Raw genomic sequence first — 25,868 nt, 5'->3', positions numbered from 1 at the left:
TCACATGATCTGAGGATTTATCAGATTGGTTACATGATCTGTGTTTTAATCAGATGAATCACAAGTTCTGTTTTTTTATCCGATTGGTCACATGATCTGTGGTTTTATCAATTAAGTAACATGATGTTTTTTTTATTAGATAGGTAACATGATCTACGTCTTTATCAGATTGGTCACATGATCAGTGATTTTATCAGATTGGTGAAATTTGTCAAATGGTCTGATTTTTTTTCAGATTGGTCACATGATCTGCGTTTTTATCAGATTGGTCACATAGTCTGTGTTTTTATCAGATTGGTCACATAGTCTGTGTTTTTATCAGATTGTTCACATGATCTCTGTCTTAATTATATTCGTCACATGATCTGTTTCTATCAAATCGGGCGCATGGTTTTTTTTTCTTTCTCAGATTGGTCACATGATCTGTGTTTTTATCAGATTGGTTACATGATCTGTGTTTTAATCAGATGAATCACAAGTTATGTCTTTATATCAGATTGGTCACATGATCTGTAGTTTTATCAATTAAGTAACATGATGGTTTTTTATTAGATAGGTCACATGATCTGAATTTTTATCAGATTGATCACATGATCAATGATGTTATCAGATTGATGAAATAGGTCAAATGATCTGATTTTTTTTCAGATTGGTCACATGATCTGCGTTTTTTATCAGATTGGTCACATAGTCTGTGTTTTTATCAGATTGGTCACATAGTCTGTGTTTTTATCTGATTGTTCACATGATCAGTGATTTAATCAGATTGGTGAAATTGGTCAAATTTTTGTATCAGATTGGTCACATGATCTGTGTTTTTATGAAATTGGTCAAATGAACTGTGTTTTTCTCAGATTGGTCACATGATCTGTGTTTTTTTCTCAGATTGGTCGCATTATCTTATCTGTGTTTTTCTCAGATTGGTCACATTTTTTTTTTATCAGATTTGTCACATGATCTGTGTCTTTATCAGATTTTGTCACATGATCTATTTTTATCAAATTGGTCGCAAGGTCTTTTTTTTATTAGATTTGTCAGATTATCTCTGTTTTTAACAGATTGGCTAACATGATCTGTGTTTTTATCAGATTGGTCACATTATCTCTGTTTTTATCAGATTGGTTACATGATCTGTGTTTTAATCAGATGAATCACAAGTTATGTCTTTATATCAGATTGGTCACATGATCTGTGGTTTTATCAATTAAGTAACATGATGGGTTTTTTTATTAGATAGGTCACATGATCTACGTCTTTATCAGATTGGTCACATGATCAGTGATTTTATCAGATTGGTGAAATTTGTCAAATGGTCTTCTCTTTTTTATCAGATTGGTAGCATTATTTTATCTGTGTTTTTCTCAGATTGGTCACATTTTTTTATTTTATCAGATTGGTCACATGATCTGTGTCTTTTTTCAGATTCGTCACATGGTCTGTTTTTATTAAATTGGTCGCAAGGTCTTTTTTTTATTATATTTTTCACATTATCTCTGTTTTAACAGATTGGCTACATGACCTGTGTTTTTATCAGATTGGTCACATGATCTGAATTTTAATCAGATTGATCACATGATCAATGATGTTATCAGATTGATGAAATAGGTCAAATGATCTGATTTTTTTTTCTTCGGATCGGTCACATGATCTGTGTCTTTATCAGATTCGTCACATGGTCTGTTTTTATCAAATTGGTCGCAAGGTCTTTTTTTTATTAGATTTGTCACATAATCTCTGTTTTGACAGATTGGCTACATGATCTGTGTTTTTATCAGATTGGTCAAATGATCTGTGTTTTTATCAGTTTAGTCAGATGATGTTTTTTTTAATAAGTTATTTCACATAATCTGTGTTTTTTATCAGATTGGTCACATAGTCTGTGTTTTTATCAGATTGTTCACATGATCTCTGTCTTTAATATATTTGTCACATGATCTGTTTCTATCAAATCGGGCGCATGGTCTTTTTTTTTCTCAGATTGGTCACATGATCTGTGTTTTTATCAGATTGGTTACATGATCTGTGTTTTAATTAGATGAATCACAAGTTATGTCTTTATATCATATTGGTCACATGATCTGTAGTTTTATCAATTAAGTAACATGATGGTTTTTTATTAGATAGGTCACATGATCTGAATTTTTATCAGATTGATCACATGATCAATGATGTTATCAGATTGATGAAATAGGTCAAATGATCTGATTTTTTTTCAGATTGGTCACATGATCTGCGTTTTTTATCAGATTGGTCACATAGTCTGTGTTTTTATCAGATTGGTCACATAGTCTGTGTTTTTATCAGATTGTTCACATGATCAGTGATTTAATCAGATTGGTGAAATTGGTCAAATTTTTGTATCAGATTGGTCACATGATCTGTGTTTTTATGAAATTGGTCAAATGAACTGTGTTTTTCTCAGATTGGTCACATGATCTGTGTTTTTTTCTCAGATTGGTCGCATTATCTTATCTGTGTTTTTCTCAGATTGGTCACATTTTTTTTTTATCAGATTTGTCACATGATCTGTGTCTTTATCAGATTTTGTCACATGATCTATTTTTATCAAATTGGTCGCAAGGTCTTTTTTTTATTAGATTTGTCAGATTATCTCTGTTTTTAACAGATTGGCTAACATGATCTGTGTTTTTATCAGATTGGTCACATTATCTCTGTTTTTATCAGATTGGTTACATGATCTGTGTTTTAATCAGATGAATCACAAGTTATGTCTTTATATCAGATTGGTCACATGATCTGTGGTTTTATCAATTAAGTAACATGATGGGTTTTTTTATTAGATAGGTCACATGATCTACGTCTTTATCAGATTGGTCACATGATCAGTGATTTTATCAGATTGGTGAAATTTGTCAAATGGTCTTCTCTTTTTTATCAGATTGGTAGCATTATTTTATCTGTGTTTTTCTCAGATTGGTCACATTTTTTTATTTTATCAGATTGGTCACATGATCTGTGTCTTTTTTCAGATTCGTCACATGGTCTGTTTTTATTAAATTGGTCGCAAGGTCTTTTTTTTATTATATTTTTCACATTATCTCTGTTTTAACAGATTGGCTACATGACCTGTGTTTTTATCAGATTGGTCACATGATCTGAATTTTAATCAGATTGATCACATGATCAATGATGTTATCAGATTGATGAAATAGGTCAAATGATCTGATTTTTTTTTCTCCGGATCGGTCACATGATCTGTGTCTTTATCAGATTCGTCACATGGTCTGTTTTTATCAAATTGGTCGCAAGGTCTTTTTTTTATTAGATTTGTCACATAATCTCTGTTTTGACAGATTGGCTACATGATCTGTGTTTTTATCAGATTGGTCAAATGATCTGTGTTTTTATCAGTTTAGTCAGATGATGTTTTTTTTAATAAGTTATTTCACATAATCTGTGTTTTTTATCAGATTGGTCACATAGTCTGTGTTTTTATCAGATTGTTCACATGATCTCTGTCTTTAATATATTTGTCACATGATCTGTTTCTATCAAATCGGGCGCATGGTCTTTTTTTTTCTCAGATTGGTCACATGATCTGTGTTTTTATCAGATTGGTTACATGATCTGTGTTTTAATTAGATGAATCACAAGTTATGTCTTTATATCATATTGGTCACATGATCTGTAGTTTTATCAATTAAGTAACATGATGTTTTTTTATTAGATAGGTCACATGATCTGAATTTTTATCAGATTGATCACATGATCAATGATGTTTTCAGATTGATGAAACAGGTCAAATGATCTGATATTTTTTCAGATTGGTCACATGATCTACGTTTTTATCAGATTGGTCACATAGTATGTGTTTTTATCAGATTGGTCACATAGTCTGTGTTTTTATCAGATTGTTCACATGATCAGTGATTTAATCAGATTGGTGAAATTGGTCAAATTTTTGTATCAGATTGGTCACATGATCTGTGTTTTTATGAAAATGGTCAAATGAACTGTGTTTTTCTCAGATTGGTCACATGATCTGTGTTTTTTTCTCAGATTGGTCGCATTATCTTATCTGTGTTTTTCTCAGATTGGTCACATTTTTTTATTTTATCAGATTGGTCACATGATCTGTGTCTTTATCAGATTCGTCACATGATCTATTTTTATCAAATCGGTCGCAAGGTCTTTTTTTTATTAGATTTGTCACATTATCTCTGTTTTTAACAGATTGGCTACATGATCTGTGTTTTTATCAGATTGGTCACATTATCTTGGTTTTTATCAGATTGGTTACATGATCTGTGTTTTAATCAGATGAATCACAAGTTATGTCTTTATATCAGATTGGTCACATGATCTGTGGTTTTATCAATTAAGTAACATGATGGTTTTTTTTTTATTAGATAGGTCACATGATCTACGTCTTTATCAGATTGGTCACATGATCAGTGATTTTATCAGATTGGTGAAATTTGTCAAATGGTCTTCTCTTTTTTATCAGATTGGTAGCATTATTTTATCTGTGTTTTTCTCAGATTGGTCACATTTTTTTATTTTATCAGATTGGTCACATGATCTGTGTCTTTTTTCAGATTCGTCACATGGTCTGTTTTTATCAAATTGGTCGCAAGGTCTTTTTTTTATTATATTTTTCACATTATCTCTGTTTTAACAGATTGGCTACATGACCTGTGTTTTTATCAGATTGGTCACATGATCTGAATTTTTATCAGATTGATCACATGATCAATGATGTTATCAGATTGATGAAATAGGTCAGATGATCTGATGTTTTTTTCTTCGGATCGGTCACATGATCTGTGTCTTTATCAGATTCGTCACATGGTCTGTTTTTATCAAATTGGTCGCAAGGTCTTTTTTTTATTAGATTTGTCACATAATCTCTGTTTTGACAGATTGGCTACATGATCTGTGTTTTTATCAGATTGGTCAAATGATCTGTGTTTTTATCAGTTTAGTCAGATGATGTTTTTTTTAATAAGTTATTTCACATAATCTGTGTTTTTTATCAGATTGATCACATCATCTCTGATGTTATCAGATTGCTCACATGATCAGTTTTTTAAGGAAACCTGAGGTAATCTTCAGTGTATGAAGACTGTTTGAAAGAAGGTGAAATCAGATAATCTGAAGTATATGAAGACTAGTTTAAAAAAATGATGTAATCTGTTGTGAATGTGAATGAAAACTGTTTAATTGAAGTCCTCAGGTAATCTGTATAGGCAGATTTAATAAATAAAAGTGCCCTCAGGTAATCTGTTGTGTATGAAGACTGGTTTCATTAGAGCTTTCTTACAAATTGACGAAAGGAACGTATGCTTGACGAATCATACGTAAGACTCGTTTAAGGGATAATTTATAATGAGATGATCACATAATCGTCATGGCACCTATATGGCATTCACCCTTAATATTAGTCTACTAAGGACCATTACCCTACATGCAACGACACTAATCACATTAGATTTGTCGTGAGATATAGGATTTCCGGACATACGATAGGTAAAAATATAATACCACTGGTTAAAGGAGATAACTGTACAAAGTATACAACATATAGGGATCACAGAAAAAATATACTCCTGAAAACAAAACAAAAAAGGCGTCCAATCCCCCCCCCCTTTACTTCCTTGAGAGAAAAAATAGGAAAAAAAAGAAAAAAACACTTCCCTAATTCAATATTTGCTACGCCCACAATAATAAAATGAAGAAAAAAAGTTGACCTTCATATGATACTATGTCATATACAGGTGTTCATTTAATAACTTGTAAATAATCGCCTCTCCCTGTGGATGCAATGTCACCTTTTAGTAGTGATATGTCCATACATCGGCGGTTTTCTCTTTCTTGGAACCGTTTTTATAGCGTATGATTGCGTGTTGGTACTGAACATTCATGAAATACTAGCCACTGAACGTATATGCGTCTATTTCCCAAGCATGCTGTAATGTTTAAACGTCATTACGAAATCCACAACCATAACCCCCAGCCCCTTTTGAAGTTAAAAGATAGCTCCCATAACTTGCTGTTTGGTTTTCTTCTCTTTTTTTTTTTTAGTCATTCAAGGCTTGTTTAACAATGTGAACTTTGTTATGATCATATTAAACTGAATTTGCAATTAAATATAAGTTTCACTTTTGTTGCCTGCGATCACAAGATTCACATTACTTTTCGTCGTTTAACATAAAATTAATTTTTAAAAACAGTTCTCCTACATTGGTTGTTAAGTTTCAAAAAATTGTAGCATCCTTGTTTTGCAAATCTCGATAATCCATGTTGAAATTTTGCTGAAACGGTACACATAAAAAAATAAATGTGAACTTGTCGTTAATCGTTTAACGCACTACAATAGTGCCATAAACATATTAATCGATAAACTCGTGCTTGAACAATTTCCGCGAAAATATATGTTATCGTGTTTCACGTAGGTATCGTGTTGCACGTACGTGTATTTGACACTAGTTTTCTTTATTTTCTGATACTAAAAGCGTGTATTATTTGCAATATGCTTATTTATGAAAAATAAATTTGATTTAGAAAAGAATGCTGTTATACCGGATAAAACAAAGACCCTTTTTACTGTTATTGTGGAAATGTAATACGTGCTCCCTATACGTTCGTTCGTACCATTCGCCATTTTGTAAGAAATCTATAATAAGGGGACCTCAGGTAATCTGTAGTATATGACGATTTGTTGAAAGTAGGTGAAATCAGATAATCTGAAGTATATGAAGACTTGTTTGATAAACCCCTGATGTAATCTGTTGTGAATGAAAACTGGTTAAATAACGCCCTTGAATGAACTGTAGTGTATTTAGATTTGTTTTATAAAGGTGACCTCAGATTATCCATGTATGCAGACTGGTTCAAGAAAGGTGAACTCACATTATTTGTTGTGCATGTAGGCTACTTTAATAAACAAACCCATGATTTTATCTGTTGTGAATAAAAGCCAATTAAATCAAGTCCTCAATAAATATATAGTGTATTCATATTTGTTTTGAAAAGATGACCGCTGGTAATCTGTAGTATTTTGAGATTTGTTTGATATAGGTGACGTCAAGTAATCTGTTTATAAAGACTGAATTATTAAAGGTGACCTAAAATAATCTGTGTATGCAGACTGGTGAAACTAAAGTGATCTCTGGTTACCTACGGAAAACTGTAGCGTGTGTGCTTGTTGCTTTTATATTTTGCTTGGACTTATGGTTTTGTAAGTTCATTTGATATCTTTTGATTGTTTTTCTAGCATTGTTAACACCTTTTTATTCAATTTACCTTCAATTGTTTTTTTTATGGTAACGTTACTGTATTTCTTTTACTTTATATTACTGTTGTCAACATCGCAATGTTCCTTTTACTATCATGTATAATCGATAGAACGTCGCTACATTCCTTTAACATTGTCTTATTGTTGTCAACATCGCCATATGTATATCAAATGCTGTCTATTTGTTTCATTAAAAAATAGAATCACAAACATATCGAACTCGGAAGAAAATTCAAAACGGAAAATCCCTAATCCAATGTCAAAATCAGAAGCCCAAACTCATCAAACGAATGGATAATAATTATGGTACAGGCATTTTCTTATGAAGAAAAGGGTGGAATGGATGGACCTGGTTTTATGGCTAGCTTAACCTCCAACTACTATGACAGTCGCATCAAATTCTTTTTTTATTGAGTCTATATTGGACATTTGATATTCCCTAGTCATGCATTGTATTAAGGTAGGTTCTCCGGTTTACTGTTCAAGGGAATGTTCATTGAAGCCATAAAGGTCAAAATGTCATGCGTGTCAAACTGTAGTTGGGAGTTCCTGAGTGCTTATTTGTTTCTATTTCTTTTATAAGACACTCGTAGCATTTACATGCATACACTGTTTGCAGCTATATCCACAGGAACATCACCAATTATTTCGTTCATTGTTGATTCATATTTCACAGCATCTTTTTCTCTGTTTGCGGATTTTGGGTCTATCACAGTTTTTCAGTTCACCAAATTTTAGCCATCTTACATAGATTGAATATGATTTTTTTTTATTAACTTAATAAAAAAAGATGATACAAGATTGCCAATGGGACAACTTTCCATCAACGTCACACTTTTTAAGAGTAAACCCTTACAGCTCAAAGTTCGGTCTTCCGAGCAGTACACTAAACCAAACAGCAAGCTATAACAATGCAAAAAGGGTCTGAAAAATGACAAATATTACACTATATAAACTGGAAAACCAACGGTTTTGTTCATATAAAGATGAGAACGAGAAACACTTATAAACCACATCAACAAACGACAACCACTGTACATCAGATTCCTAACTTAGGACAGGCGCAAACAGATGTGCAGTGGGTTTACACGTGTTGATAGGTACGACATTCACCCTTTTATAAAACAATAGTGTTACATCACAAAATAGAAAGATACACTAAAAAATATCAACTGTAATGGCCTTACTCAATCAACATACATATTAATACAAGGGAGCATAGACTTATTGAATAAATTTAATGTATGGCATGTAAACACCTATTTAAAAAAAGATACCAAGTCTAGTTGTTTGAATTGTTTTTTGTGTGTATAAAGTTTTAACTTTTATTGCGTATGAGTTATTTGACTTTAAATTTCCTAAATTTCTATTTTCATTTTCCTTTAGTGTGTTACACCTATAAAAAAGCTTTATAAACCAAGGGTTTTGTTTTAGTTTACGTTTAGTGATTGCAATTGAACGCATTGCAACTGTAGTCATGGCTTAATTTCTCCTTTTCGAATGTTAGTGTCAGCATAGACTACGAATATATGCTATCGACGTGGCCACACTTCTTTGATTTTCTCATCGATTACGGGGATATAACTTTATAAAAACAGCTGAACGTTTTTATTACGTTCTATAATGAAACATTAAGCTTCTCGATGACCAAATAAGTGTGTGTCAAATTTCAATAACATTTTCCTAGGAAGTGTGTGGTTCGCTGGTTGACGTTTGGTCGCCGAGGTTATCATCCTTCTGTGTTGACTTGAATATTAATTATAAGGTTATTTTTATAAATGTCTCGTTAGCAAAATTATGAACTTTCCGAACTACTAAGGAGTTTTACAAACATAGATTACCTTAGCGGTATTTGGCATAACGCTTTGGAATGATGTGTACTTAATGCTACTCAACTTTGTACTTGTTTGGCGTATCAACTATTTTGCTCTAAACGTCCCTCATGAGTCTTATGTAGACGGAATGTGCGGCTAGCGAATTCAATTATAAGTCTAACGTCACTAATGAGTCTTATGTAGTCGGAACGTGTGTCTAGCGAATTCAATTATAAGTCTAACGTCACTAATGAGTCTTATGTAGACGGAACTTGCGTCTAGCGAATTCAATTACAAATCTGACGTCACTAATGAGTCTTATGTCGACGGAACGTGGGTCTAGTGAATTTAATTATGAGTCTGATATAACTATCTATTCTAAAAACAGTTGTTGGCATGACACGGGTTATGTTCTTCTTATATTTGTTATGATGGTATGATACTAAACCCCTATCAGGAAGGATTGTGCCTGATGTTCATATGATGAAATCATAATCTTTCAGTCAGTTTAATTGAAGTCTGGAGCTGGCATGTCAGTTAACTGCTAGTAGTCTGTTGTTATTTATGTATTATTGTCATTTTGTTTATTTTCTTTAGTTACATCTTTTGACATCAGGCTCGGACTTCTCTTGAACTGAATTTTAATGTGCGTATTGTTATGCGTTTACTTTTTTACATTGGTTAGAGGTATAGGGGGAGGGTTGAGATCTCACAAACATGTTTAACCCCGCCGCATTTTTTTCGCCTGTTCCAAGTCAGGAGCCTCTGGCCTTTGTTAGTCTTGTATTATTTTAACTTTAGTTTCTTGTGTACAATTTGGAAATTAGTATGGTGTTCATTATCACTGAACTAGTATATATTTGTTTAGGGGCCAGCTGAAGGACGCCTCCGGGTGCGGGAATTTCTCGCTACATTGAAGACCTGTTAGTGACCTTCTGCTGTTGGTTTTATTTGGTCGGGTTGTTGTCTCTCTTTGACACATTCCCCATTTCCATTCTCAATTTTATTTTGATTTTGTTTTCTTATTTTTGACAAAGTATCAAAGTAAATATTTCGTCAAAATGTCATGAATGTTTTGAAAATTATACGAGCAACATTAATTTAAGTCGAGGTGTTAGCCGAATTTGACATACTATTGAAACACACGTATCTGCAAGAATGGCATGACCATACCAACCAATTGTCATAGAAACTGATCACTCTCGTAATTGATTCTTTTTGTTTTGTTTATTTTGCATTGATCAGGTTGATATAACATTTCCATTTTTGTTTCAAAGAAAAGAAAAATCTGCTTGGACGATTTAATTACATCAAGTACTGCATGCAACGGCATATATCCTCTCTACCGACAAGGTCTCTGAAAAACACAATACTATAAATCAGCAGACACATAAAAATAACTACTATCTGAATTAAAAATTGAGATCACATAATATGTATTTGTACTAATTGGAAAACATATGTCAACAAGTGATTGTCTGCGCTATTGCTCACTAATGATACCCCCCCCCGCCTGTCAATTCATAAAATAAATGATATTTTTTTATCAATATTTTACTAGTAGTCGATTCCCTACAGCCACGACCAAACAAAATAGTTATTTTGTAAATTGGTGCGCTATCCACAATTATTGAGATCGTTGGGCAAATACACCATTTTCGTTCACATATGTTAATAATGAACATCACTCGACCTTGACTTAACTACATGTTGTGAGGATTATTAAAAACAGAGTATCAATACAAAAGGAGATTAAGCATTTATTTCAAATAAAAAAAAAAATGTATAGTTACCAAAAAAATGCCTGTTTATTGGCATACAGTTACATGTTTGATTTTGAGTGTATGAGAGATATAGTATTTTTCACTAATATTCTATATATTGAGAAATGTTGGTAAATGTTTATCAAGGGACTTCAATTTGCCGGAGTAATGGCTAGAAAATACCAAGGTAGATTGGAGGTACTATGTCTTAAAATACCGTAACTTCCAAAGCCCTCAGCTAGACTTGTCATAAGACGTGAAGAATACATGATTACAATGAAACAATTTAGAATGGACATGAGGAATGTGTCAAAGAAACAGCATCCCGACAAAAGAGCAGACAAAAACCGAAGTCTACCAATTGGTCTTAAATTACCATTCCAAAATGAATTAGAAATGCTTTTGCTTAAATTGAAATAACTATATCATGCTTACAAGTCGCATCTGCCAAAAATGACCGATATCGAGGTTAATCATTTTTCTCGTGCCAAACGTTTTTAAAAATTGCTTATAACCAGGGTAATGAAGCAAATACCCCTAACACAAATACGACTTCCAATATTTTATTTCTTACATGGGTATAAAATGCCAGACGATTGTAGCCTGTCTGTAAATTTTATTGAAGTCTTCATGATACATGATAATGAAGCAGTTATATGTCAATATTTTGAAGGAAGTAATATTATTTCCAATTAAAGGCTAAACGGAGGAGTATACGTACTTTATACTCGCATACGTAGAGGTGATAACGACCGAAATACCTATTCTTCCAAAGCCATCTGTTTCTATCTGTGTCGAACTTTATCATTACACCAAATAGTATATCAGGATCAGGATCGAACTCGCCTGAAATAATTAAAAACAAGCTATCTATACAAGTGTCATTAAACTCGATGCTTTCTCCTATAACTATTCATATGTCATTAAACCCGATGCCTCCCCGATTACTTTTCACATGTCATTAAACCCGATGAGTTCTCCGATAACTATTCAAGTATCATTAAACCCGATACTTTCTCCGATAACTATTCATATGTCATTGATCCGGATGCTTTCACCGATAACTATTCATTTGTCATTAAACCCGATGTTTTTTCCAATAACTATTCAAGTGTCATTGAACCCGATGTTTTCTACGATAACTATCTTCTGAATTTAAAAAAAAGTAATTGCATTCATTGTTTATATGGAAATACCATCACGTCATTGATTAAATTCCGAATGTTTATGACGTATTTAACCAATCAATACGCTTTTGTGTCCTCTTTTTAAATATAATGTCATTGAAAAGTTCCCATCTAATCTCTTTTTAAAAAAATATCATCTAATTTGTCTTTGTTATACATGTTATATGTTTATCTTTCTATTCAAGTGAGCTCACGGTTATATAACGAGACAATGTATTTGTAAGCAAAACATCGATAAATTGAATTATATGGACATCAGTGAAAACTCTGCAGATGCTTGGACCTGTTATAAGTTAGAAATCTGCTGTTCAGTAGTTGTCGTTTGTTGATGTCGTTCAATAGTGTTTCTTGTTTGTTGTCTTATATGTTAGGATATACCGATTGATTTCCCATTCGAATGGTTTTACACTTGTTATTTGTGTGGCCCTTTATGGTGAGGTTTGCATGAAACCTGTATTTTTTTCTTAGTGATATTATATTAATAGATATATCATTTTGTTTAGGGATGACTACCCAATCATTTAATGAAAAAAATCGAACATCGCCCGTCTCGTTTTTTCAGGTGAAAAGCTCAAAATTCCGATTTTTTACGATTTTTAGGGAAAAATGTATTTGAATTCTTTTGAAATAATAATGTTTGCGAGTGACTATAGAAAATATTAAAATAAATCAAAAAACATGTATAAGTTATTGTGGTCCTTTCATTAATAAATGTTAATTAGAAATATCATATAAAAAATCCTAATAACAATATTTTTTTTTATTTTTGGGTTAAAAAAAAAACCGTTGCCATTGCAACACAAGGCCAAAAATATCCCTTTCCGGGCCCACCGTTATTGTAAAAAACAGTGAACTAAAGGAATTTCCTATCTGCATTACAATGAGCTAATAAAATTTGTATGTCCCTTAACTCGCTTTTACGGAAATGTACGTTATATGTGTTTATCTGCCATTTCTGTAAAACAGTGATCTGCAAAGAACAAAGTCATCTTTAATAGCATCTTTTTATAAACAATCATTTGGAATTGAACATAATCAATGAGAAAAAACAGTGATTAATTTAGGGAGGACATCCAAAGATCAATGTAGGATAAAAAAACTTAATTCAAATAGTTTTGGGGTGGGGGTTGGGGGAGGTAAAAGTTGCTGCAAGTTTTGTTAATTTGACATCGATTTTACATATAGCCATATCGGTTTCCCAAATTAAGTTATGAGGGGGGTGTGGGTCAGTGAACAAACTATGTGAATTTAGTTGTTTCTCAGTTTTATCCTACATTAAACTTTTGATGTCGTCTCTTACCTTTAATGCCCACAACGATCAGTCGGAAGGGTCGGTGTTTAACTTTGGTCATACTTGTGTATTAATATATGTACAAGACTCTGGTTTTGAAGCAAACACTTATATTCTTTCAGTGGTTCAAACTGTAGTATTTTAAATCTTAGAAAAGCATTTAAATTGTCATTAAAAGTAATGAACATTACTTCATTGCCCCATGTTTGGTAATTTGTTTGTGTGCAGTAATAGGATGAAAAGACATCAGTTTTGATTATAGTTAAGTTATTTACAGTAGCCGTGTTTATTCCATTCATTTAAATCTAGTCATCAACAATTGTTATTCAAATATGATCAAACATTTATGACTAAGCAGCGGAAAGCCTTGCGGGAGAAATATAAGATCACTGGTATATTTTTTCCAATTGTTACACATGATGTTCAGATTTGGGTCTTTGACCAAACACACAAACTACATGCTTAAAAAAGTAAACCATTATAGGTTAGAGAACGGCCTTCAACATGGAGCCTTGGCTCACACCGAACAACAAGCTATAAAGGGCCTCAAAATTACTAGTGTAAAACCATTCAAACGGAAAAACCAACGGTCTAATCTATATAAACAAAACGAGAAACGAGAAACACGTATATATTACATAAACAAACGACAACTTCTGTACATCAGATTCCTGACTTAGGACAGGTGCAAACATTTGCAGCGGGATTAAACGTTTTAATGGATCCAAACCTTCTCTCCTTTTCTTAAACAATAGCATAACATCACAACATAGAAAAACACACGATAAAATATCAATTGGCAGACTTAACTCAATAAAAAAAAAAGCTTGGAATAAATGAATAATGTGTCAATTGGACACTGATGATGCCCCCTCTTACATAAACATGAAACATTATTAATTGTACGTATACATTTTATAACATTTGGTAAAAAGCAAACTAAAGTTAGAGAACAGAAACGCAAAATTCAGAAAACGACCTAATAAAAATACTCTGAATGTCGTCACTACTTTATTATGAATTCTTATATAAGGAGAAAGACTAAACACTAATAATTTCCCGGATTGTATAGTGAGTCCGTATGTAGAGACCCATATTACCATCCTTGTTTTAGATACAATGATTCAAAGTTGACTGATATGCATAGACGTTCGTTTGATTAGAGGTTTTGACATGTCCAGTGGCACATACTTCAGGCATGTTCAGGACGACACAATACAAAAGTTGTGTCTTCATGCATCCATTCAAATTAATATTAAAACACTCTGTCAGATGTAAAAGTGATTGATAGAAATAAAATAAATTTTGAATGATGTAAACGTGTGGATTATGTGCGGATTTGCGGAAAAGACCAAGTTCAACATTCTGTCATTCGTAAAAATTATGCAATAAAAAATATTTGAGAATATATATATATATGCATCCTCTATAAGTAAAACACATGGCGCAATATGTAAATTTTTTAACTAAATTGAGTAAAAGTGTCACAAAAATGTGCCGTTTTCATTCAATCCTGCGTGTCTATAATTTGTATGTATACTGTATAAAAAATTGGAAACGGCGTGCATCAGACTTACAAATTTGATAAATAGACAGCCTAACAGTCAGTTCAAAGTTATCGGGGTTCTTGAAGCAAAATAAACAACACTTCTATATTGTGAAAGGACAAGACGGGGACAAGTCATAAAAACAACACAAGAAATAAGACCGGTTTCTATTGAAATCAGCTTCCCGAACATTAGTTTGTTAGGTTTTATGACAGGAGACAAAAGACAGAGGACGGGAGAACGGTCACATGATCCCCTGTCCGACCATTAATAAATCTAGAACTGTTAAAACGACGACATCAAAATTCAAATCAATGCTGTTGTTTTGTGGCAAAAAGCATTGTGCATAAGTTTTATATTAGTTGGTTGAGGAAGATTAAAGATAGAGAATGGAAACTAATTTTGCAAAAACGGACGTACACTATGATACGTACAGATGGGTGCGGTCCTAACCTTGACAAAAGTTAACTTAGAGTTAACTTGTTGACTGCTTTCTAAGTTAACTTGATAATTTTTAAGCAGGCAAGCAAGTTAACTTCGTCGTTGGTGGACCAGACCTACGGTCTGCTTTTTTTAGGACTGCTGCAGACCTATCGACAAGTCTGCTCCAGACCAGACCTGTGGACAAGTCTGCTTTTGACCAGACCTGTGGACAAGTCTGCTTTTGACCAGTCCTGATGACAGGTCTGCCCCAGACCAGACCTGTGGACAAGTCTGTTTTTGACCAGTCCTGAGGACAGGTCTGCCTCAGACCAGACCTGTGGACAGGTCTACTCCTGACCAGACCTGAGGACATGTCTGCTTTTGACCAGACCTGTGGACAAATCTGCTATTGACCAGACCTGAAGACAGGTCTGCTTATGACAGATTATCGTTATAAGAGTTTTCACATCAGACTTGAGCTTTCATTTAAATATGTAAACAACATTCGCATTGTTTTTCCACAGATATCATTTATTATTTACTCGCTAGACTCTACTAGATATTATACAAATGCTTTCTTTTATTTGATATACATGTATTCTTATATAAATAAAAAATGGTTATACGATCACACAGAGTTTTTTTTTATTAGAAGGCGGATAGAAAGGTTATCCAACGCATCGGAACAATGTTCTTATATCACGGGATATCGGCAACATTGTCTACGTTACTTCGTTCCCCGTTGTTTACCTGTCCCTTCCTAAATTTTACTTTATGCATAAATTTATACGTGCATGGATATTTAATTGACATTCAACTTGTTTGCATTGGATTTACTATTCTATTTCCCGCAGAATATTCTAACAAAACGTGTACAGTGTCCGTAAGCATACGGTGTGGTAAAACTATCAACAATCTCGTCAAATTCGTCAGATTTATTTAGAGATTTGTCATTGCCGATATTTATATGGGACGTCCTAAAATTATACTCAATGCGCACTTTAATGAAATAGTTGCCACTTGACGTTTAACTATAAACAAAATCAATCAACCGACATAATAGATTCCAAGAAGAGAACCTCGTATAATTTTTTTTTATTAAATCATTGAAAATAGTACAAATGAATTCAGACATGTCAGTGTTGGTACTTTGATGATGTGGCATACTAGTTTTGTTTTACATGTACACCATCATGATCTCCTATATATGATGTGACTGTTATAATGAATAAAGAGATGAAATTCTGACATTCTCAATTTATTCAGAATATTTTTTGCATTAATAGTTTTCCAATATTATTGATTACGTGTACATTTACGGTCCTACTAAAATGTGAACAGCAGCGACAGGAGAAGACATTAAGGCGCTCGGTACAATGGTAAGCGGGTATATAGATTTGCAAATAAAAGTGCACATATGATCAGTTTTGGTCAAATAGTTTTGTTGTACAAATCAGCTGGAGGTATCAAAACTACTGAAATTTTGTTACGTATCAATATTTTGAATAAAATGAGGACATGCTGGTATCCTAAATTTATGCGAACCAAAATTTGTTGTTATTATATTGCAATATTGCTGTCCATTGTCATGATTGTATTATACATTAAATCCTGACATAAAAATAATGACTGATTTACTGTCCGGGTATAAAGATTTTTAAATTAAAGTGCACATATGGTCAGTTTTGGTGGATGCGGTCAAATAATTTTGTTGTACAAGTCAGCAGGAGGTATCAAAACTACTGAAATTTTGTTACGTATCAATATTTTAATTAAAATGAGGACATACTGGAGTTCTAAATTTATGTGAACAATAAATTGTTGTTATTATATTGCAATATTGCTGTCCATTGTCATGATTGTATTATACATTGAATCCTGACATTAAAAATAAGGCTGATTTACTATGCTGGTATATATATATTTACAATTTAAAGTTCACATAGCAACGTACAAAAAGACAAGGATATAACTCAATGCCCCCTTTGCTACGGCGGGGGCATAAAAATGTACATTTATGAAATAAAATAAAAATCCGCGAAACTTCGTGAATTGTTTTTGCACAAAGACGTTATGGCTAAACGTGACGTCATATAAATGAAAACTAACAAACTGAAGGCCGTTATGTTACTTGTACGATTGAAATTTTGATTAAATTACTTCAAAACGACAATTATGAGGTAGGTGTTGTTTTATTTTCGATAATATTGTAGTTATCAAACATTGCTTAATGAAAGCAATTTAAAATTGCGGGTCCCTCCTTTTTCCAATTATTTGAATTCGAGTTATCTCCCTGTGTACGCAAACTTTACCTTAAAGCTTACTGTTTGGTGCCGCGTTGAAACCGTACTAAGACCTATATCGATTTACTTTTATAAACTGTATAAATTGACTTGGATGGAGAGGCATCTCAAAGTCACTCATACCACAATTTCTTATATAAATCCATGATATCATTTTATTAAAGAATGTGGTTTAAAATATATAAACATCAGAACAAAGTACCAACATGGTGTGTAAGTACAACATTGAAGTGTACTATTTTAATATGAGGGATCTCACTATAAATTTGGTATCGTAGATGAGAAATTGCAAGATCTTAGTCAATAGCAATGTCGGGAAAAAATTTAAACGCCTACATTTTCGTCATTCAAGTAGATTGTGTGCTCAGATGAAGCATCGTTGATATTTCCCTTTATTTAACAGTACTTGAAATGAGATAAACAATTATTTAAACACTAACTTAAGGTATTTGAACTTATAGCATAGCTCGCTTAATTATTTCTTATGATGTCATTTGGGGTTTTCAAAGTTACTTAACTTAAAGTAGTATATGACGTTGCTCTATTCCAATTTGCAAGAGAACTATTTATGAATATATGAGTATTTTAACATTATTACTAGTATCGGTATTGAACATAGTTATTACTTGTAGGTTAACTCGATTTCCAAAACTGGTAGCAATATAGGGGACGACATCAAAAAATCAGTGAAGGATACAAAAATCCATTCACATAGTTTTTTTGGGGGGCCAAAGTTGCTGCAAGTTTTGTTTTATTGACATCGATTTTATATATATCCTAATTGGTCAATCAATTGTTCCTAAATTATGTTAAGAGGGGGTAGGGGGACGTATGGTGTACAAATATAATGTTGCTTACTTATCATAAAAAGTCAAACATACCTAATCCAAATGGAAGAGAATTAAATGAAAATGGACTGTTTTCTATGTGAAATGTATAGTTCCCAGTCTTGTCCCAATCATTTGCACCAGTCCATATATAAGTATCATTGGCTGAAAGTAGAATTACATATAAATAAGCTCTATTGAAAACCAGTAGATTAGGAACCAACAAAAACGTATCAACATAAATACCAACAATGATCAAAATATTAATTCCGCTCCTCTTTTCCATAAAAACCAGCATTTTAAAAGAATATTATAGATTGATAGAATATTATTGAGGAAAAAAAGTAGGAAAACAAGGAAGGGTCCGGTTGCTTGTTTTCGAGATATAAGCCGTAAACCATTAGCAGGAGTTGAATCTCTTTGCACTTTTCGTGCATATAACTATCTGTTCATGACACTAACTGTAGTTATAATGATTCCAAAAACAACATTAGATACAGACTAACGAAACAGGCTCTTTACAGCCTCTAGCAGCTAAAATAAACCTGTGATCAGTAATCTCACAAAAATGAACGCAGAGGGATATTTAAAACGAAACGTTCCTTATCAAATGTCAAATCAAATGTTCAAACATATCAAACGAATGAATAACAACTATAATATTGTTACTGGGTACAGACATGTTCTTATATAGAAATCAAATTGCATCATATTGACAACGTTGTGTGAACAAAACATACAGTTATAATAGGTAAAAAAAGGTTAATATCATACTTGTATTATATATCCTAATAATAATTAAGGCAAAGTTTGGTGTAATTTGGCTGGGTAATTAATTAAAAGCAGGTCATACCATTGTAGTCTTACAATAGCAGCTGCACCCCCCGTTACTGTTTGCAAAAGTATGAAATATTCTAAATAATAAGGATGTTCTGTCCTAGGCAGGTTACCCTGACCGTATTGGTCACAACTTTTTGGAACTTTTGGTCCTTGAAGGGTTCAGCTTTGTACTTGTTTTGGCTTTCAAACTTTTCATCTGAGCGCCGCTGGTAAGTCATACATGGGCGTGGTGGGCGTCTGGCATATTAGATTTTTACTATTTTTTTCCGGTCCTATATTTGCTCCCATTGTTTTGTATTGTTGTCCTGTCATGTAACATTGTTATCATAATGTTATGTTTAACATTGCCATTAAAGCGGGCGGTGTGGTATGCCACAAAAGCAGCTTCAACCCATCACTTTTTTTATTACAATTCCCTGTTCCAAGTCAGAAAAATTACCACTGTTATATTATAGTTCGTTTCTCTGTGTGTTTTATGTTAATGTTAGGTTTCTGCTCTGTCGTAGTCTCTTATATTTGATACCTCTTCCTCGGTTTTTATTTGTGGTCCGGTTTTTTGTTCTCTATCGATTAATGAATTTCGAACAGCGGTATACTAATGTTGCCTTTATTTGTCATTTTTCAAATAAGTTTTCAAGTTGTGACCATTAGAAACTAGTTTTAAAAGTGTTTTTAGCCTTCTTTAGTTTTCAAGTTCTGGCTAGTATTTTCAATCTTCTTTAGTTTTTTAAGTTCTGACCGTTTGAAACTAGAAATTACTGGTTTTATTTATAACTTTATTACTTTTTAAAATTGTGATCAGTTTTTTAACCTTCTTTACTGTTCAAGTTGTGACCATTTGAAACTAGTTATAATAGTTTTTTTAACCTCCTTTAATTTTCAAAAAGTGATCATTTTAAATAAGTTCTCACAGTTTTTTAACCGTCTTTAGTGTTTTTAAAGTTGTGACCGTTTCTATCCTTCGTTCGAACGTCTTTTGGAAAAGATTACTGTATCTTTTTATAATCTTAAAAACTGATTATAGTCCGTATTACGTATATGTGACAAGGAATATAATCAGTTTTAATCTTCTTAAGTTTTTAAGTTTTGACCGTTTGAAACTAGAAATGACTGGGTTTTTTTTATAACTTCATTACTTTTAATATTCCTTTTTACATATACGTAATACAATATAACGGATTAAACTTCATTGATACTGATTAACTTAAAGTAAAAACAATTGCTTTTACATTCTCAACTTACGCAAATTAAATAAATCTCTAACAGCATTTGCTTCTTGTGCAGTGTTTGGTCTCCACGAGTAACCGTTTGGTGGTTTTGCACAGTGAACCTGAAATTTAGTAAGATGACATTAATTTTACTTTTTACATGTTGGTTTTTTTTTGGATTTCGTGGGTTCAGGTGCACCACGAAATATAATCTTCAACGAATGACAAATTTTCGATCCAGCAAAATTTCGAAACTATTTGTCAAGGTAAATACATTCCGTAGTCCAATAAAACCGACTATTGATTCCGGATTTTACATTTGTTTTCGACATATTTTCACTGTGGTAGATGATCAGGCAATAACGAGAAACCAAAAAGAAGTAAAATTAAAAACCAATTGTTCAGAGAACAATTGAAGGTCTTTCCATCAAAACAATGTATTTTGATATGAAAAGTTGTGAAACTAAGTTTAAAATGTCCTTTCAATCGTCAAATGATAGCTCCCAGTAAGCTGATTCCAAAAATATATTGTTTCCATACATTTTTTTTAAATAAGGGAGATAATTTGTTACTTCCGGTTTGAAAAATGTTACTTCCGATTATATTTGAATATTTACTTGACACTAATTCCAAAAATGTCTGGTTCTATATACTTTTATATTAATAAAGTACAAAAAAATAGCTACTTCCGGTTTGCAAAAGGTCACTTCCGGTTGTTTTTTTCAAGGTTAAATGGTTTGATACCTTTTTCTAAGAGTTGTATATCTTTATCATGTATACATATAGAATAAAAGCAAAGGTCAAAATCTAGAACGTCAAATTAAGCTATGACCTTGAGATCAATTTCAAGGTCATAAACCAAGGACCTCAAATCAAAAGACCATAGGTCTTAATTATATTTAGTTAATGAGTTATATCACCAAACGCGTATTTTTAAATACAAGAGGGGAGAAAACTCCCTTTTTCATTCAACGTACGCTTGCAATCAAAATTTACATCTTATGACATGTCGCAACTAACAATTTAGTAAAAATAATTTGTTGATATCTTATACAGTCTTTGGATATAAGTGAAAATAAGCCAAATTCAAATATTAGAATATGACCTTGACCTTTGACCTTGACCTAATTTTCATTTTTTGGGACCAAGGACCTCAAATCAAAAGATCCTAGGTCTCTTTCACTTATGATTTATAAGATAGAAATTCATATCACTTATATCAGATGCATAAGGGGAAATAACTCTCATATGGAGCGGTCATATCGCTTCGGTCAAAATAGGACAAATCATGCCAAGGATATAACAAGCAATTTTGTAAAATAAATTTGTCATAATCTTTTACGGTTGCGAAGGAGATGCGCTAACAAGGAAAACAGTGTTTGGGGAGATAACTCCTACAAAGAAAAGTATTCGTTTACGCAGGGTAAATTTCAAAAGCGCATAAACTGTTTGATATCATATACCAAATATCTAAGCGACATATTGCGAAACAAATGTTTTTCGCAAGAACAAAATTAGGCGGAAGAAAAAAAAAAAAAAAAAAAAATAATCAGAAGAAAAACAATAGGTCTTTCCACAGAAAAGTGGAAAGACCTAATAAGATATAAAAGTGGTGCAATTTTGGGGCGACAAATTACTGTTTTCCTCAAAATTGTACAGATTGAAATCTTGAATTTACAGATTTTCTTTTGTTTTGTTTGACCGAGAACCAGTATCGATCCAAAATATCATCCAGTTATTTTGTTCTACTATTACTAGTAGGATTTTTTGTCAAAATATCATGGTTAATTCAGATAAAATTTTGTCCAATTGATTAAAGTTAATTTCGACTCCGTTTAACATCACAATAAACGTCACGTGGTTTTCAAATTTAAAAGAAGTAGTTATTAAAAGTACCCGGACTTAAAATAACATACTGTCTAAATGAAATAAAATGCCAATGAAATAATTATATACAATGCAGAAAAAAACTTATACCATTGGGTTTGAAAGTCGTTATTCTTTGTTATAAAATCTTTTATTACACTAATAATGTAATGATAGCATAGGGAATTACTTAAGGATGTTCGCTTGTCATTTTTTTTTAATTTTTTATCAGATATTCGGAATCCTCTGGTTTTATCCATTTGAATTTGAAAATTCCCATTGATCCCTATTTTTCTTTTAGAAATATGTTGCATGTATAATTATAACCATTTGTCAAAGGCTTATAAAATCTTATTTATATTTTAATAGTTTTGAGAACTAACTTGCCAATGATAAAGCTATAAAAAAAGTCAAGAGAGAACATTTTCCTTCTAAATTTCCAATAGCTTATATTTCGAAAACAAGCACATTGACCTCGACATTTCTTTTTTTTCCTTTTTTGATTCCTTAATCAATCCCCTGTCCATATATACTAGTTTTATGAAAAGCTATTTATTTTGAAACTGAGAATGGAACTTTCTTAAGTCAGGAATAAAGAATTCTGAAATGTCACTTGATCAATACATTAAACCTATATCGTTATTTCAATCTTTTATTAATACTATAGTTTCCTTATAGATTAAATTATGTAATGTATACGGTTTGTTATTCTTGTCGGTTTTCGAAGAAGCAGGCATATTCTTGCAAAAAGTGATTAATTGCAATACTCACAGCAGCTTCCACCCATCCTTGATTATGTGTACCTTGATTAAAAACTTTATAGCAATGATCACTACTGGCTTGGTTTGGTAACAGCCTGTAACCCTCTAGGCAAGCCGTTTCTTGAATACACGGCGGTTTTGACACTAGAAAAAACATACGAGTTAAATTTAATCCACAATCGCAATTAAAACACAAAAAGAAACCACAATTGCATAATAACAATAGCGTAGTGAATAAATCAGCGTGATGAAATACAGAACGTCATCAAGAACGAAAACAGTCATAAAAGAAATAAAAGGTACCAATCGTCGCAGCAGATGTGCATTTCGATAGTCAATGTCTCGTCAGAGATGCTGAATGCCAATTAAAGTCACAGTAGTATAACGCTATAAATGAAAAGCCAAACCTTTTTTTCAAAAATTGAACCAAAATAAACACTACAAAGTTGGACAAAGAATCAAAGCTTTGTATGCAGAAAATATATTCCTGCAATTTGAATAAAACAAACATCATATGAGAATATATAAATGCAGAAAATATACGTACTTAAGAAGATTTGGAATGCTTGTCAATAAAACAACTCTCCACCACAGACAAATTTGGTGTGCATTAGACCGTTGGTTTTCCCGTTTGAATGGTTTTACACTAGTAATTTTGAGGCCCTTTATAGCTTGTTGTTCGGTGTGAGCCAAGGCTCCGTGTTGAAGGCCGTACTTTAACCTATAATGGTTTAATTTTTAAATTGTTATTTGGATGGAGAGTTGTCTCATTGGCACTCACACCACATCTTCCTATATCTATGTAATGCATAGACATTTTTATTTTACACACCACTTTATTTGTTTTGGAACAGAATACCGTCATTTTGATGTTTTGTTTAATTTCCCATATTGCAATCGGGGCAAATAGTGAAATAATCATTCGATTTTATCATCAGTGACAAACTTTTGCCTGAATAATGTGTACACTTACATTTGCAACAAGGTCTGTTATTGCAGCATTTTCCGTTATACATCCAACCAGACCCGAATGTAACATTACATTGAACACCTTTTAATCCACAGGTACCATTGGAGGCATGGCATTTTCCAGAAAGAACTGAATAGAACAGTACTCAGATACAATATAAAATGATTTACTTCGACATATACATTAACACTACACAATAGGAATACATATGTAAAATCAGTGTGTATTTCTTAAATTGATGTGCTTAACCATGTTGAATATAGGACGCAGAGAAGAAGCTTGGTAATTTAAAGTAAACACTTTTATATTGTTGGTGCGATATAATTTCTCATGAATACAATTTTCCAAATTTGCTCGAGATGAAATATCGTTCCTTTTATAGTATTAACATTTAATCTTCAATAAAGCGTTTTAAACATACAGGATACTTACTGCCGCCTTTTGACACACCAATTGTGAAAAAAATGAAAACAATCAAACAACACCACTTCATCATTATTTCTGAAATGAAAACTCGTTTATATCAATTTATATTCCAGGCTATTTAGATATAAACTAATCATCCAATTAGGATTGCAATTTCATATCGGCGCCATTTCTAAGGGTGTAGAACTTTTTTCAGGTTTATAACTCCTTAAATCAGTGATGCGTTTGTAAAGTCATGTTTTATCAATATATGTTATCTAAGCTATTACATGAATCAGATTTGATCTATGTCACCTTGAAGCTTAGAATATAATAATGAAACGGTTGACACAAACGTTCTAATAACTGAGTTATTTTCCTTACTAAGGTTTAATTCCTCGAGTGATGTAAGATTTTTGTCCTTCAATTAAATTTTACTTCCACATTTTCTTTTTTTGTGAGTGTCAGCAAACAAGATGGCGGTTGTAAATTTTACGAAGGGATGATTTCAACCTTACCATTTGGAACACTAAAGCTCTCAGGAAACAAGATAAGCCAAATTTCATCTGATTGAACACTCTGTTATAACCTTTTCAATTGTATTGAATAATTTTAAACAACTAGACTATCGTTTGTACGAAAATAAGTAAAAACTTACCAATTATTATGTGTAATAGAAGAGCTGTAGATAGAAGGATGATTTTTAAAATACAGTAGCTACTTAAATACTAAGTTAAATAAAAGTACAAAGTGAATGATCTGCAAGGTGATTATCATCAATTAGTGACACATGTTGTTTTTCTGTCTTGATATTAACTGAAAAAGCAATATTGTGAAACATGTTACTTTCTTTAATTGTAGATAAAATTCTTTTCAATTCTTGATGGATGTTGTAATTTTATCAGCAAATAGTAAAATCACAAAAATCCTGAACTCAGAAGAAATTCGACGGAACAGCTCTAATCGACTGACAATTTCAAAAGCTGACACATATCCAACAACTGGGGAACAACTGTAATGTAAGTGAGTTGGTAGAGGCATTTTTTGTCAAAGGGAATGCTGGATCAAGCCTGGTTTCATAGCTAGCTAAACCTTTTGATTGTATGGCAGTTGCATGCAATTTAATCACTTTGAAAACGATATGTGAACAAGACAAAAAGACACAACAGGCAAAAATGAAGAAAAAATAAATATACAGAAGAAATTATTGTGTTATAAAAAAATAATCACCACAAAACAAACAAAATTGTAACAAAAAAGCACAATTAGATATAAAGACAATACACAAAAGCCAAACTCGAGTTTCCTCTCAAAAGAACACTTTCAGGGCGCTCAAATTCAAGGAGATGAAATGTGAAGTTGAATTAATCAAAGCTGCATACAATTGATAACTAGGGGAGGGTCG

General features: G+C 32.4%; 1 protein-coding gene across 1 annotated transcript; it reads right to left on the bottom strand.

The window, feature by feature from the left end:
- Positions 1–10,362: 10,362 nt before the first annotated feature.
- On the bottom strand, positions 10,363–24,554 carry LOC134694784 (uncharacterized). The gene is made up of 7 exons (XM_063555835.1): positions 24,491–24,554; positions 24,062–24,187; positions 23,099–23,232; positions 20,496–20,583; positions 18,468–18,578; positions 11,557–11,681; positions 10,363–10,429 (listed from the first exon to the last, which is right to left on the bottom strand). The coding sequence occupies exons 1-7, from the start codon at positions 24,552–24,554 to the stop codon at positions 10,415–10,417; spliced, it is 663 nt and encodes a 220-aa protein (XP_063411905.1). The 3' UTR covers positions 10,363–10,414.
- Positions 24,555–25,868: the final 1,314 nt, after the last annotated feature.

Source organism: Mytilus trossulus, chromosome 13 (assembly GCF_036588685.1).
Source record: "Mytilus trossulus isolate FHL-02 chromosome 13, PNRI_Mtr1.1.1.hap1, whole genome shotgun sequence".
NCBI classification, from domain to species: Eukaryota; Metazoa; Mollusca; class Bivalvia; order Mytilida; family Mytilidae; genus Mytilus; species Mytilus trossulus.
The sequence above is the reverse complement of the archived record's forward strand: the minus strand, read 5'-3'. Positions and strand labels throughout refer to the sequence as shown.

Excerpts from the sequence above, each read along its gene's own strand:
- LOC134694784 (XM_063555835.1), bottom strand. The coding sequence starts at position 24,554 with ATGATGAAGTGGTGTTGTTTGATTGTTTTCATTTTTTTCACAATTGGT. Across the intron at positions 23,233-24,061 it reads TAACAGACCTTGTTGCAAAT|TGTCAAAACCGCCGTGTATT; the intron begins GTAAGTGTACAC and ends TGTTTTTTCTAG. Across the intron at positions 11,682-18,467 it reads TTCTCTTCCATTTGGATTAG|GCGAGTTCGATCCTGATCCT; the intron begins GTATGTTTGACT and ends TAATTATTTCAG.